Source organism: Emiliania huxleyi (genome assembly GCF_000372725.1).
Source record: "Emiliania huxleyi CCMP1516 chromosome Unknown EMIHUscaffold_165, whole genome shotgun sequence".
Classification (NCBI taxonomy): domain Eukaryota; phylum Haptophyta; order Isochrysidales; family Noelaerhabdaceae; genus Emiliania; species Emiliania huxleyi.
This window is the reverse complement of record NW_005200931.1, coordinates 169,916-183,215: the sequence shown is the minus strand read 5'-3', so window position 1 is coordinate 183,215 and position 13,300 is coordinate 169,916. Positions and strand designations below refer to the sequence as shown.

General features: G+C 65.9%; 3 protein-coding genes across 3 annotated transcripts in view; 2 read left to right on the top strand and 1 right to left on the bottom strand.

Annotated features, from left to right (window-relative positions):
* Positions 1 to 490: 490 nt before the first annotated feature.
* Positions 491 to 799, top strand: EMIHUDRAFT_230615 (hypothetical protein; the record flags this gene model as incomplete). The annotated part of the gene is made up of 1 exon (XM_005785009.1): positions 491 to 799. One exon carries the CDS (start codon positions 491 to 493, stop codon positions 797 to 799), a length of 309 nt encoding a protein of 102 aa, XP_005785066.1.
* Positions 800 to 8,236: 7,437 nt separating this feature from the next.
* Positions 8,237 to 9,932, bottom strand: EMIHUDRAFT_230613 (hypothetical protein; the record flags this gene model as incomplete). Its single annotated transcript, XM_005785008.1, has 4 exons — positions 8,237 to 8,245; positions 8,298 to 8,334; positions 8,913 to 9,775; positions 9,912 to 9,932. 4 exons carry the CDS (start codon positions 9,930 to 9,932, stop codon positions 8,237 to 8,239), a joined length of 930 nt encoding a protein of 309 aa, XP_005785065.1.
* A 1,305-nt stretch (positions 9,933 to 11,237) lies between these two features.
* The window catches only part of EMIHUDRAFT_456015 (hypothetical protein), a gene marked incomplete at its 3' end in the record, with an annotated part of 2,597 nt that continues 534 nt past the window's right edge, over positions 11,238 to 13,300 (top strand). The window contains exons 1-7 of the mRNA XM_005785007.1: positions 11,238 to 11,856; positions 11,967 to 12,053; positions 12,249 to 12,332; positions 12,560 to 12,630; positions 12,710 to 12,821; positions 12,864 to 13,004; positions 13,167 to 13,264. Coding sequence (XP_005785064.1) covers positions 11,245 to 11,856; positions 11,967 to 12,053; positions 12,249 to 12,332; positions 12,560 to 12,630; positions 12,710 to 12,821; positions 12,864 to 13,004; positions 13,167 to 13,264 — 1,205 coding nt within the window. The 5' untranslated portion in view covers positions 11,238 to 11,244. The remainder of the gene's footprint in view (positions 11,857 to 11,966; positions 12,054 to 12,248; positions 12,333 to 12,559; positions 12,631 to 12,709; positions 12,822 to 12,863; positions 13,005 to 13,166; positions 13,265 to 13,300) is intronic.

Sequence of the window (13,300 nt, the reverse complement as noted above, 5' to 3'; positions counted from 1 at the left end):
GCTTCGCACTTCCCCCACTGCCCCCCCCCTCCCCCACCCCCACACGGCCTGCCCATCTCGGCCGATGTGGCGCAGACCGAGGAACTCGGTGTCATACGCCATGTACCACGCGTCAGTCGCCCCCCCACCTTGTGGCGAACGGTGTCTCACCCACGGGCGAGATGGCGGCCTTCCTCGGCATCTCGCGCACTTCGCCCGGCTGGAAGTACGTCATCACCGAGGGTCCGCGCAAGGGGCACATCGGCACCACCACGCAGGCGATCTTCTGCGTCAACGAGCTCTGGAACGGCATCGAGTACCGTGCTCCTACCTCCGACCTCACCCCGACGGACATCGAGGGCGCGTGGCCGGAGCCTGTGACCGCGGACGAGACGCCCGACGAGTCGGACAAGGCTACGCTCGACAACAACGTGACCCGCGGCGACTCCGTCTTCCTCCCCACCACCGACAACCACGCCGGGGGCTGACCCTCGACGAGGAGGTGGTGATCATGCCAGACCCGGCCAATGACGGCAACGTCAACCCGCCCGCAGCGGGTGCGCCTGCGCCGCGCACCACCCGCAGCCGCGGCGGCGTCTCGACGGGCGAGTACAACAACATGCTCAACGCCCGCCTCGCCGCCAATGCCACGCCCTTCGGTATCTGGGCGGCTGCGGCGGCCGCATCCCCATCGTCGTCGGTCTACCGCAACACCACGGATCAGTGCGTCGCGTACATGTCGAGCGTGGACGGCCAGATCATGCCCATGCCGGACAACATCGTGCCCAAGCACTACAAGGACTGTGAAGGTCTTCAGTGACCACTCACAAGCTGTTCCAAGGCCCGACAGAAATGTACTGTCAAAACTTTGTTCAAACAAAAGTCCTGGCCCGCGGCCCCCACACCCACAATGACTATCAATCCAGGCTGCGGGTGAAGGGCAAAACCGCGCCGCTGCAGAACGGTTTTTGCAAAACCGCGCCGCAGCGGTACGAAACTGCGCAGATGCAGTCCAGGGGTGGTAAGGACACTATGTGTGTGTGTGTGGCCGTAGACTAGACGGCTGCGCGGTCGTCGGTCTTCAACAGCCCCCCATCCTCGCATCGGGTAGCGAGGCTGAGGATCTGAAGAAGCTAGACGACTCCTACATCTCCTACTATCGCGCGCACAATTGCGCAGCCTCCTCAAGGGTGGAGGACGAACATACAAGTGACTCGGGGAGCTCCAGGAGCGCCCATACTGCCGGTTGTCGACTACATTTGATGAAGGGGAAGTCGGCGTTTCCCCTCTGTGCCGTCCTAGGCGGTGTCGTTCATGATCTCCTTGCGGAACGACTCGAACTCCTTGCGCGGGAGCGGCTTGGTGAAGAAGTCGGCGAAGTTCTTGAGGCTCTCGACGTACTCGACCTTGACCTCCCCGGACTCGACGAGCTCGCGAATCTTGAGCTCCTTGCGCAGGATGTGCTTCGTCTTGTCGTGCATGACCGGGTCCTCGGCGACGCGCAGCGCGGCCGTGTTGTCGATCTTGATGATGGTCGGGCCCTTGGGCTTGTAGCCGAGCGACGCGAGGAGTGAGCGCAGGTGGACCGCCTCGCAAGCCGCCAGCGTGCCGGCAGAGATCTCGGCCTCGAATGTCGAGAGGGAGATGTGACCCTGCTTCTTGGAGAAGTACGAGATGATCGCGGTGCCGATCTTGAAGGCGCAGCCGGAGGTGCTCTGGCGGGTGCACCAGTTCGCGTCGGAGCAGCCGAAGAGCTTGGGGTCGGCGACGCGCTCGTAGTGGAGGCCGAGGTCCTGCGTGCCGATGAGGTAGATGAGGCAGCGCTCGGCGGCGGCCTCGATGTTCGCGTCGGGCCAAGCCATGCAGCGCGCCAGCTGCGAGACGGTGTACTGGATGTCGGGGCGCGCGTTGGTGGCGAACATGAGGCTGCCGATGAGGCACTGGCAGCGCTGGAGGAGCTGCGGGTCGGGCGCGGTCTTCTTCTCGGCTGCGCTGATGACGATGGACGGGAGGTCCTTGTCCGCGGGCACCTTGTAGCCCGCGTGCGTGACGCCTGACGGGAAGAAGCGCGCGCGCAGCGTGTCGATGTACTTGCTGGCAGACAGCTTGAAACCGGTCTGCGTCTTGGTGATGTTGAGCCCGAGGAACTCGTGCACCTTTCCCTCGTGGACCTTGAGCGGCTTGCCGACGTGCTTGTTGAAGTGCTCGATGTACTCGTGCGCGAGCGCCCTGCCAGCGGTGGTCCCGGAGTGGAAGATGCCGAAGTCGTCCACGTAGATGACGACGATGAGTTTCGTGCTGTTGCGGGTGAGGACGAAGCAGCTCGGGTCCGCCTCGGACTGAACGAGCCCAGGAAACGCCTTGTTGATGGACTTGACGTGGTTCCACCAAGTGTTGAAGACCGACGACCGCGCAGCCGTCTAGTCTACGGCCACACACACACACATAGTGTCCTTACCACCCCTGGACTGCATCTGCGCAGTTTCGTACCGCTGCGGCGCGGTTTTGCAAAAACCGTCTGCAGCGGCGCGGTTTTGCCCTTCACCCGCAGCCTGGATTGATAGTCATTGTGGGTGTGGGGGCCGCGGGCCAGGACTTTTGTTTGAACAAAGTTTTGACAGTACATTTCTGTCGGGCCTTGGAACAGCTTGTGAGTGGTCACTGAAGACCTTCACAGTTGGTAGCGGCGGGGCAACGATCCCCGGGACATTACGACAACATGTCGTCGACGGACAAGCTGGTGATTCCGGCCTACAAACAGAGCTCCGAGCGGGAGTTCAACGAGTGGTTCCGCAACCTGCGGACCGCGGCGAAGCAACACAAGTACCTCCTCGACATCATCGAGGTGGGCACCATCCGGCCGGGCGCGGAGCGCGAGGCCGAGGCGGTCGCGCTGCACGTGCGCTACAAGAACATCGGCACTGCGGACGGCCTCATCCCGGCCATGATCGACAAGTTCTTCAAGGACCTGTCGGTGACTCTGTCGCGCCAACTCTACGGTGCGCTGCAGAACGCCGTCAAGGACGACGACACGCTCGCCGAGATGTTGGCGGACGAGGACGCCGACCACTACGACGACATCAAGAAGGGCATCGCGGCGATCAAGTCGCTCATCGAGTCGGAGGACACGAACTCCAAGAACGTGCGCACGAAGGCGCTGCGCGCGGATCTCGAGAAGGCGTACTCCCCCGACGCTCTCAAGGACCTCACGTCCGCGAGCCTCGCCAAGTTCAAGACGGGCATCGAGCAGGCGAACAAGTTGCTCAAGGACTCCCAGTGGCACCTCCCCGACGAGGTGATCGAGGAATACATCCTCGACGCGATCGCCGCCAAGGGGGCCACGCTCGGCGCAAACATGCGCGTGCAGATCGGCATACAGCGCCAACTCGCCGCGCAATCGGGCAAGACGTACGGCCTCAAGGCGTCCACGCTCGCGATGCAGGGCATCCTCGACCAAGACAACGCGGACCGCGCCAACGAGGCCAAGGCGGCTGCGCAGGCGGCGTTCGAGGCGGAGATTGCCTCGCAAGGCGTGCTCAAGGAGAAGCTCGCGGCCGCCGAGTCCCAGGTCGCCGCTCTCCAGGCGCAGATCAAGTCCGACAAGGGCGGCGGGGACCGCGGCGGCCGCGCAGCCGCTGGGCGCAAGCCGTGCCCCCACTGCAATGGGTTGCACGGTGGCAAGTGCATCGGCGACCTCATCTGCAAGGGGGTCCCTGTCGCCAAGGTGCTCGAGGAACTCCCCGACCGCATCGACCACGAGACGAAGGTGCGCATGGCCCAGTCCTCGTACAAGAAGGTGTGCGCCAAGTCCCCCGGCCGCACCCTCCCGCACGACCCCTTCAAGAAGTCGGACTCCACCGCGACCGACCACGAGGAGGTGCGGGCGGCGCTGGCCGACTCTGTCACCCGCACGTTCGACCCGGACGGCATCGTCGGCGGCTTTGTCGCTGGCGTCGGCACCGACCAGGTCGAGGACACCTTCCCCGACTCCAACCCCACCGACACGCCCGCCATCCTCAAGGCCAAGACGGCGGCGCGCAATGCGGCGGAGGCACGGGCGCGCGGCGGGCTGTGGGTCAAGTTCACCTCGTTCGTCACCGCGCTGCCTCGCCCGTACATCGGCGCTTCCATCCTACTTGTCCTGCTCGCGTGCCTCATCCCGGTCTACATGGGCTCGCCTGCCTCGATCGGCACGCCTGTGGCCGACGCCGTGGACGAGCCCTCGAACATGGGCGTGATGGTCGAGTCCGTCACCGCACTACCCCTCGAGCTGTCCACCGGGCCGGCGACTGGCTCAGGTGGCGGAGCAGAGTACGCCATCGAGGAGGACCCGCTCCAGCCGATCTACCGCAAGGTCGCGGGCGACATGTTCCGCGCGGTGAATGACATCGACGTGCCCAAGACGGTCCCGCTCGTCCTCTCGTACACGTGCATCATGCTCGCCATGTACGTGGCGCGCATGGACGCGATGCAGGCACACGCGCTTGTCGGGCATGTCAAGGTCGTCGACGCGTACGACACGACCGCCGGTGTGAACATGCCGGGATCGTATGCCGCTGGCGTCGACTCCAAGGCGGGCATGAACATGTTCCCGACGCCCGACTACTTCCCTCACGGGTGGCGCGAGCCCGAGAAGCCCATCTACATCCGCTGCGCAAACAACGACTACCTCAAGGCGAAGGGCGTCGGCACCGCGTACGCCTTCGCGCTGGCTGACCCGACCAAGCCGCAGGACACCAAGGTTGTGAACACCGAGTGGGTGAACGCGCTGTACGCGCCCGGACTCGCCATGCCTCTCGTCAGCGTCAAGGAGTGCAAGGCGCAGAACATCGTGGTCCGCTTCGACCTCTGCCCACCACGCTTCAACTACCCCTCCGGGCAGACCATCTACTTCGGGGAGGACTTCAACATCCACCTGATGCCGCTCGGCGCATCCGTCGGCGCCAACGCCGCCAAGGCCATCGTGCGCGGCAAGCCGGGGCGGCGCCCGACGGATGGCACCTTCTGGCGGCACGCCCTGTGCATCTCCGGCGACGCGCTAAAGGACCTCAGCAAGATCGCGGACGGCGTGCCAGACCTCTCCAAGATGGACCGCAACGAGGGCCTCGACGACGCCGCGCTGCAGGCGAACGCCAAGTACCACGCGCGGCGCAGCACCGGCCGGCCACTGGCCACTCGCTTCGGGGGCTCGTCGCACTACGACCTCTGGTCGCCCAAGGGTGTGGTAGGCGTCGATGGGCACTGCTACGCACTCATGGTCGTCGACGAGCACACCAGCACCATCACGCCGTACATCCTGCAGACCAAGGGCCAGACGCCTGCCTACCTGCGCAAGTACTTCGCCGAGAACGAGGGAAAGGACGGCCACACGTTCCGCGGAGGAGTTGCGTTCTGCGACAACGAGGTCGTCCTCAACTCCAGCGCCGTGCGCGAGCTCTGCCTCAAGTACGGCATCACCCTCCGCAACAGCTGCCCCTACGAGCCGTGGCAGAATGGGGCGTGCGAGCGTGCGAACGCTACCTGCGGCAGGATCGTGCGGGAGATGATGGCACGCGCAGGGGGGCATGGCGCCGCCCAGCTCTACCAGTACTGGGGCTACGCCTGGGTGTACGCGGCCACCATCGCCAACGCCACCTTCGCCGTGCGCGACACCGGCAAGTCAGCGTACGAGCTCAAGACCGGGCAGCGCCCCAAGATGAACATGTTCTACCCGTGGGCGTGCAAGATGATCGTCAAGTCGCCCTCCCACCTTGTGGCGAACGGTGTCTCACCCACGGGCGAGATGGCGGCCTTCCTCGGCATCTCGCGCACTTCGCCCGGCTGGAAGTACGTCATCACCGAGGGTCCGCGCAAGGGGCACATCGGCACCACCACGCAGGCGACATTCTGCGTCAACGAGCTCTGGAACGGCATCGAGTACCGTGCTCCTACCTCCGACCTCACCCCGACGGACATCGAGGGCGCGTGGCCGGAGCCTGTGACCGCGGACGAGACGCCCGACGAGTCGGACAAGGCTACGCTCGACAACAACGTGACCCGCGGCGACTCCGTCTTCCTCCCCACCACCGACAACCACGCCGGGGGGCTGACCCTCGACGAGGAGGTGGTGATCATGCCAGACCCGGCCAACGACGGCAACGTCAACCCGCCCGCAGCGGGTGCGCCTGCGCCGCGCACCACCCGCAGCCGCGGCGGCGTCTCGACGGGCGAGTACAACAACATGCTCAACGCCCGCCTCGCCGCCAATGCCACGCCCTTCGGCATCTGGGCGGCTGCGGCGGCCGCATCCCCATCGTCGTCGGTCTACCGCAACACCACGGACCAGTGCGTCGCGTACATGTCGAGCGTGGACGGCCAGATCATGCCCATGCCGGACAACATCGTGCCCAAGCACTACAAGGACATCGCCAACATCCGCGACCCCAAGCTGCGCGACGCGTGGTACAAGGCGTATGACACCGAGTTCCTCGGCCTCATCCAGAACGGCACGCTCAAGCCCATGCGCCGCCCCGCCAAGGTGCGCGTCCTCCCGCTGAAGGAGATCGCCTCCCGGAAGTCCGACGGCCGGTGCAAGTGGCGCGGCTGTGTCATGGGCAACCTGATGCGGCCCGGCGTCGACTTCACCAAGACCTTCGCGAGCGTCGTCCGCTACGGCACGACCCGCACCGTGCTCAACGTGGCCGCGCAGGAGGACATGGAACTCATCACGTGCGACCAGCCCATGGCGTACACCTGGGCGGAGCGCGGGGAGGGCGAGACCTGGTACTGCGAGATGCCGAAGGGGCTCAAGGGCAAGCCCGAGTACTGCTACATCGACCCCATCACCGGCGAGGAGAAGGACATGGTGTGCGAGGTCGGCAACCTCTACGGCGCACCATCCGCAGGTAACGCTTGGTGGAACCACGTCAAGTCCATCAACAAGGCGTTTCCTGGGCTCGTTCAGTCCGAGGCGGACCCGAGCTGCTTCGTCCTCACCCGCAACAGCACGAAACTCATCGTCGTCATCTACGTGGACGACTTCGGCATCTTCCACTCCGGGACCACCGCTGGCAGGGCGCTCGCGCACGAGTACATCGAGCACTTCAACAAGCACGTCGGCAAGCCGCTCAAGGTCCACGAGGGAAAGGTGCACGAGTTCCTCGGGCTCAACATCACCAAGACGCAGACCGGTTTCAAGCTGTCTGCCAGCAAGTACATCGACACGCTGCGCGCGCGCTTCTTCCCGTCAGGCGTCACGCACGCGGGCTACAAGGTGCCCGCGGACAAGGACCTCCCGTCCATCGTCATCAGCGCAGCCGAGAAGAAGACCGCGCCCGACCCGCAGCTCCTCCAGCGCTGCCAGTGCCTCATCGGCAGCCTCATGTTCGCCACCAACGCGCGCCCCGACATCCAGTACACCGTCTCGCAGCTGGCGCGCTGCATGGCTTGGCCCGACGCGAACATCGAGGCCGCCGCCGAGCGCTGCCTCATCTACCTCATCGGCACGCAGGACCTCGGCCTCCACTACGAGCGCGTCGCCGACCCCAAGCTCTTCGGCTGCTCCGACGCGAACTGGTGCACCCGCCAGAGCACCTCCGGCTGCGCCTTCAAGATCGGCACCGCGATCATCTCGTACTTCTCCAAGAAGCAGGGTCACATCTCCCTCTCGACATTCGAGGCCGAGATCTCTGCCGGCACGCTGGCGGCTTGCGAGGCGGTCCACCTGCGCTCGCTCCTCGCGTCGCTCGGCTACAAGCCCAAGGGCCCGACCATCATCAAGATCGACAACACGGCCGCGCTGCGCGTCGCCGAGGACCCGGTCATGCACGACAAGACGAAGCACATCCTGCGCAAGGAGCTCAAGATTCGCGAGCTCGTCGAGTCCGGGGAGGTCAAGGTCGAGTACGTCGAGAGCCTCAAGAACTTCGCCGACTTCTTCACCAAGCCGCTCCCGCGCAAGGAGTTCGAGTCGTTCCGCAAGGAGATCATGAACGACACCGCCTAGGACGGCACAGAGGGGAAACGCCGACTTCCCCTTCATCAAATGTAGTCGACAACCGGCAGTATGGGCGCTCCTGGAGCTCCCCGAGTCACTTGTATGTTCGTCCTCCACCCTTTAGGAGGCTGCGCAATTGTGCGCGCGATAGTAGGAGATGTAGGAGTCGTCTAGCTTCTTCAGATCCTCAGCCTCGCTACCCGATGCGAGGATGGGGGGCTGTTGAAGACCGACGACCGCGCAGCCGTCTAGTCTACGGCCACACACACACACATAGTGTCCTTACCACCCCTGGACTGCATCTGCGCAGTTTCGTACCGCTGCGGCGCGGTTTTGCAAAAACCGTCTGCAGCGGCGCGGTTTTGCCCTTCACCCGCAGCCTGGATTGATAGTCATTGTGGGTGTGGGGGCCGCGGGCCAGGACTTTTGTTTGAACAAAGTTTTGACAGTACATTTCTGTCGGGCCTTGGAACAGCTTGTGAGTGGTCACTGAAGACCTTCACACCAAGCGTTACCTGCGGATGGTGCGCCGTAGAGGTTGCCGACCTCGCACACCATGTCCTTCTCCTCGCCGGTGATGGGGTCGATGTAGCAGTACTCGGGCTTGCCCTTGAGCCCCTTCGGCATCTCGCAGTACCAGGTCTCGCCCTCCCCGCGCTCCGCCCAGGTGTACGCCATGGGCTGGTCGCACGTGATGAGTTCCATGTCCTCCTGCGCGGCCACGTTGAGCACGGTGCGGGTCGTGCCGTAGCGGACGACGCTCGCGAACGTCTTGGTGAAGTCGACGCCGGGCCGCATCAGGTTGCCCATGACACAGCCGCGCCACTTGCACCGGCCGTCGGACTTCCGGGAGGCGATCTCCTTCAGCGGGAGGACGCGCACCTTGGCGGGGCGGCGCATGGGCTTGAGCGTGCCGTTCTGGATGAGGCCGAGGAACTCGGTGTCATACGCCTTGTACCACGCGTCGCGCAGCTTGGGGTCGCGGATGTTGGCGATGTCCTTGTAGTGCTTGGGCACGATGTTGTCCGGCATGGGCATGATCTGGCCGTCCACGCTCGACATGTACGCGACGCACTGGTCCGTGGTGTTGCGGTAGACCGACGACGATGGGGATGCGGCCGCCGCAGCCGCCCAGATGCCGAAGGGCGTGGCATTGGCGGCGAGGCGGGCGTTGAGCATGTTGTTGTACTCGCCCGTCGAGACGCCGCCGCGGCTGCGGGTGGTGCGCGGCGCAGGCGCACCCGCTGCGGGCGGGTTGACGTTGCCGTCGTTGGCCGGGTCTGGCATGATCACCACCTCCTCGTCGAGGGTCAGCCCCCCGGCGTGGTTGTCGGTGGTGGGGAGGAAGACGGAGTCGCCGCGGGTCACGTTGTTGTCGAGCGTAGCCTTGTCCGACTCGTCGGGCGTCTCGTCCGCGGTCACAGGCTCCGGCCACGCGCCCTCGATGTCCGTCGGGGTGAGGTCGGAGGTAGGAGCACGGTACTCGATGCCGTTCCAGAGCTCGTTGACGCAGAATGTCGCCTGCGTGGTGGTGCCGATGTGCCCCTTGCGCGGACCCTCGGTGATGACGTACTTCCAGCCGGGCGAAGTGCGCGAGATGCCGAGGAAGGCCGCCATCTCGCCCGTGGGTGAGACACCGTTCGCCACAAGGTGGGAGGGCGACTTGACGATCATCTTGCACGCCCACGGGTAGAACATGTTCATCTTGGGGCGCTGCCCGGTCTTGAGCTCGTACGCTGACTTGCCGGTGTCGCGCACGGCGAAGGTGGCGTTGGCGATGGTGGCCGCGTACACCCAGGCGTAGCCCCAGTACTGGTAGAGCTGGGCGGCGCCATGCCCCCCTGCGCGTGCCATCATCTCCCGCACGATCCTGCCGCAGGTAGCGTTCGCACGCTCGCACGCCCCATTCTGCCACGGCTCGTAGGGGCAGCTGTTGCGGAGCGAGGGAGGGCGAGACGATCGAGGGGTCCCGTACCATGCGGAATCGACCCTATCCAGTGCTCAAGTGCTCAAGTGCTCGAGGGTTGGACCTGCGCAAAGGCATTCCCTTTTCCCTGAATAAGGGGCGGGAGTACTAGTAGGTATAACCAAACGAACTTCCAGCCCGAACCGGCGCTCCCATGGCATGTCGCCCGTCGGCTTGCGATTGACCGCGATCCTGGGCGCATGTGCGACGGCACAAGAGACGCAGGTGCACGATGAGCGCACGGATGCGGGCATGGCGCAATTGCGGGCAGAGGATGGCTCCCGTGTGCAACACATTCACGACTTCTTTAGCCAAACCCGGGCAAACCACACGCGCGATCGTGGCAGGGAACTTTGCGACGCGGCTTGCGAAGCGGACGCGCGATGTTATGCGGCGCGCTATCCCGATCTCAAAGCCGCTTTTTGCCCGCAGCAAGGCGCATGTTTGCACGCAAAGCTTCGCGCACACTACCAGGAGCATGGCACGACGGAGCCCCGCGTCTACGGCTGCCTCAGACCGTGCGACGGCCCGTCGCGCAGCACTATTCGCCGCTCGCTTTCCTGCCACGTGAGCAAGCGCGGCGTGCCCGATGAGGTCGAGCTGCGCAGAGCCTTTTGCACGGACACGGAGTGCAATCTTGCGGCCCTCAAGACGCACTTGCAAAGCCATGGACAGCTCGTCACAACGTGCAGCAGCAAAGAACAGCAGCGGCAGCAGTGGCCGCTCCACTATCTGCGTGGAGAGGAACTGGCGCGGCCGGAAGCTGGTGCTCCATCGGATCGGCGGTCAGTGCTCTCTGTAATCGTGCTGATCTTCCGCAATACCTTCCTGCGCATCATGCTAGACTCCCTTGCGCGCCAGCAGACGAGCTTCGCCTACGAGGTGATCATCGCAGACAACGGTTGCGACAATGGCACTGCGACTGTGATCCGTGGCTTGAAGGCCAGGCTGGGGAGAAAAAGCATGCTCGTATCCTACCTGCCTATCTGCGCCAACATTGGGTACGCCGCCGGCAATAATGCCGCCGCCAAGGCCGCCGCCAACTCGTCTTCGCACCTTCTCTTCCTAAACGACGATATTGAACTGATGCCGCGCTTCATCCAGAGCCTCTATGATCTCATACTCAGGGGCAACTCCGTGCACTGACGGTCGGCCGTCAGAAAACACGCCTCCGTGGCTCGGGTTACACCAATCCTCGCTACCCAACGCGGCCAAAGGATATCCACCTCGAGAACCTCGAGACAAGGCTGTGAACAGCAAACACCTTGGGTACTTAGGCCGAAAACGGTATTGCGCTTTTCTTCATTCTGTGTTCTTTGCAACCATGACGACAGGGCTCACCGCAGGGCTCACCTCGCTCGACCTGTTCAACGAGCTACAGTCCCGCAAGAACTGGCCGCACGGCGGCCCTCCGCTCGTCCTGGATCTGCGTTCCGTCGAGAGCTTCTCCGAGCGCCGCATCCGCGGCTCGCACCACGCCGTCGTTGGCGAGGATGGCGTGCTCACCACGCCCGAGCGCGCGGCGTGGGCGGGGCGTACGGTGGTGCTGGTCGCGGATGACACGGAGCAGGCCTCCGCCGCGGCGGCCTCCCTCCGCGGCGCCGGCGCCAAGCGGCCCCTCTTTCTCGCAGAGCCGTTTGCCGCGTTTGCGGCGGCTCGCCCGTTCCTGACCGCGGCGGGCAGCTCGTCCAAGGCGGGCAAGCGGCCGCCCGCGTACCCGTCGTGCATTTTGCCCGGCCTCCTCTACCTGGGCGACATCGAGGACGCCGTCGCGCTCCCGCGGCTCAAGGAGCATCTCGGCGTCACCCACGCGATCACCGCGCTGGCAGACCCTCCCGCGTCGCTCAAGGCAGCCGTGCGGGAGGCGGGAGTGAGGCACCTCTGGTGCGCGGTGCGCGACGTCGCCGCGGCCGACATCAAGGAGCACTTTGACAAGGCGCGCGCCCCCTCCTCCCACCGCCCTCGCCGGGCCCTCCTCTGCCCGCTTCTGGCCGCTGCTCCGTCTCGCCCCCACCCGTCTCTCCTTGAGCCTCATCCCCCGCTCAGGCTCGCGACTTCATCGCCGACGCGGAGGCGCGCGGAGGCGCCGTCTTCGTCCACTGCTCTCGCGGCGTCTCCCGCTCCGCTTCGCTCGTCCTCGCCTTCCTGATGCGCGAGCGCAAGACGCCTCTCTCCGAGGCCGCCGCCCAGCGCCGCCGCCGCCCTTCCCCTCGCCCTTCGCCCTCGACGCCGCTCGCCCTCGCCTCCCGCCCGCGACGCGCGCCGCCGACCCGCGCGCAGGCGCTCGCCCTCGCCACCGGTCGCCGCCCGATCGTCAACCCGAACGAGGGCTTCCTCCGCTGCCTCGCCGAGTTCGAGCGCGAGCTGACGGGCGAGCGCTCTGGCGTGTACATCCCACAGCAGGCGGGCGGGGTCGCGGCGGCGGGGGAGGAGGGGCGCCCGTCTCGGAGCCCTCTGCGCGCCGTCCTGTAGGCGCCGGCGGGCGGCGGCGGCGCGCCGGATTTGCCTCCAGATTGGGCTGCGGTCGGGCCGCCGGTCGCATCACGCGCGACTCTCTCTGTGCGCAAAGGCGGCGGCGGCGGGGCGGGCGGCGGGCTGCGTGTGTGCGGCGTCGCCGCCTCACCCGCCCAGCTGTCGAGTCAGGCGGCGAGGAGCTCGACAGCTTGCCCATCGGCGAGCACGCTGTCTACACGTTTGGCCGCTCGCTCACGTGCGAACCCGTCGCAGAGAGGGGACGAGGAGAGCAGCGCCGCGACTTGTGACCGGTCGGCGGCGCCGCCCCGCTGCAGGTGCGACGTGCAGCTCGAGCACGCGTCGGCGTCGCGCGTGCACGCCGCGCTCGTCCACGCGCAGGAGACGGCGGGGCTTGCAGCCCCGCCGGCGGGGCTTGCAGCCCCGCCGGTGTGAAGACCGCCCCGATGACGATTTGGTGCGCGTGAGCAGGACGGCGGCCTCTACCTGCTCGACATGAACTCGTCCCACGGCTCGTTTGTCGACGGCGCGAAGCTCAAACCGTGCGAGCGGTGCGGCCCGCTGCGCGACGGCTCCGAGATCAGCCTCGGCGCTTCCTCGCGCCGCTACGTCGTGCGAGGCGTCGCCGCCGCCGCCGCCGCCGCTGCCGCCGCCGCCGCGTCGGGCTCCGCCGCCGCCGCCCGCCCACCCGGCGTCGACTCGAAGGTGGCGCAGCTGATGGCGATCGCAGGCCCGGCCGGCGGCGGCGGCAAGAGGCGGTCGCTGGACGGGGAGGCGGCCGAGGCGGCGGAGGAGCTCGAGCGCAACCGCGAGAAAAAGCTGAAGAAGAAGCGGAAGCGGTGGGTGGACGGGCCAAAGCAGAAGAGCAAGATGTCGGAGAACGAGCGCGTCGCGCAGATGGCGGGCTC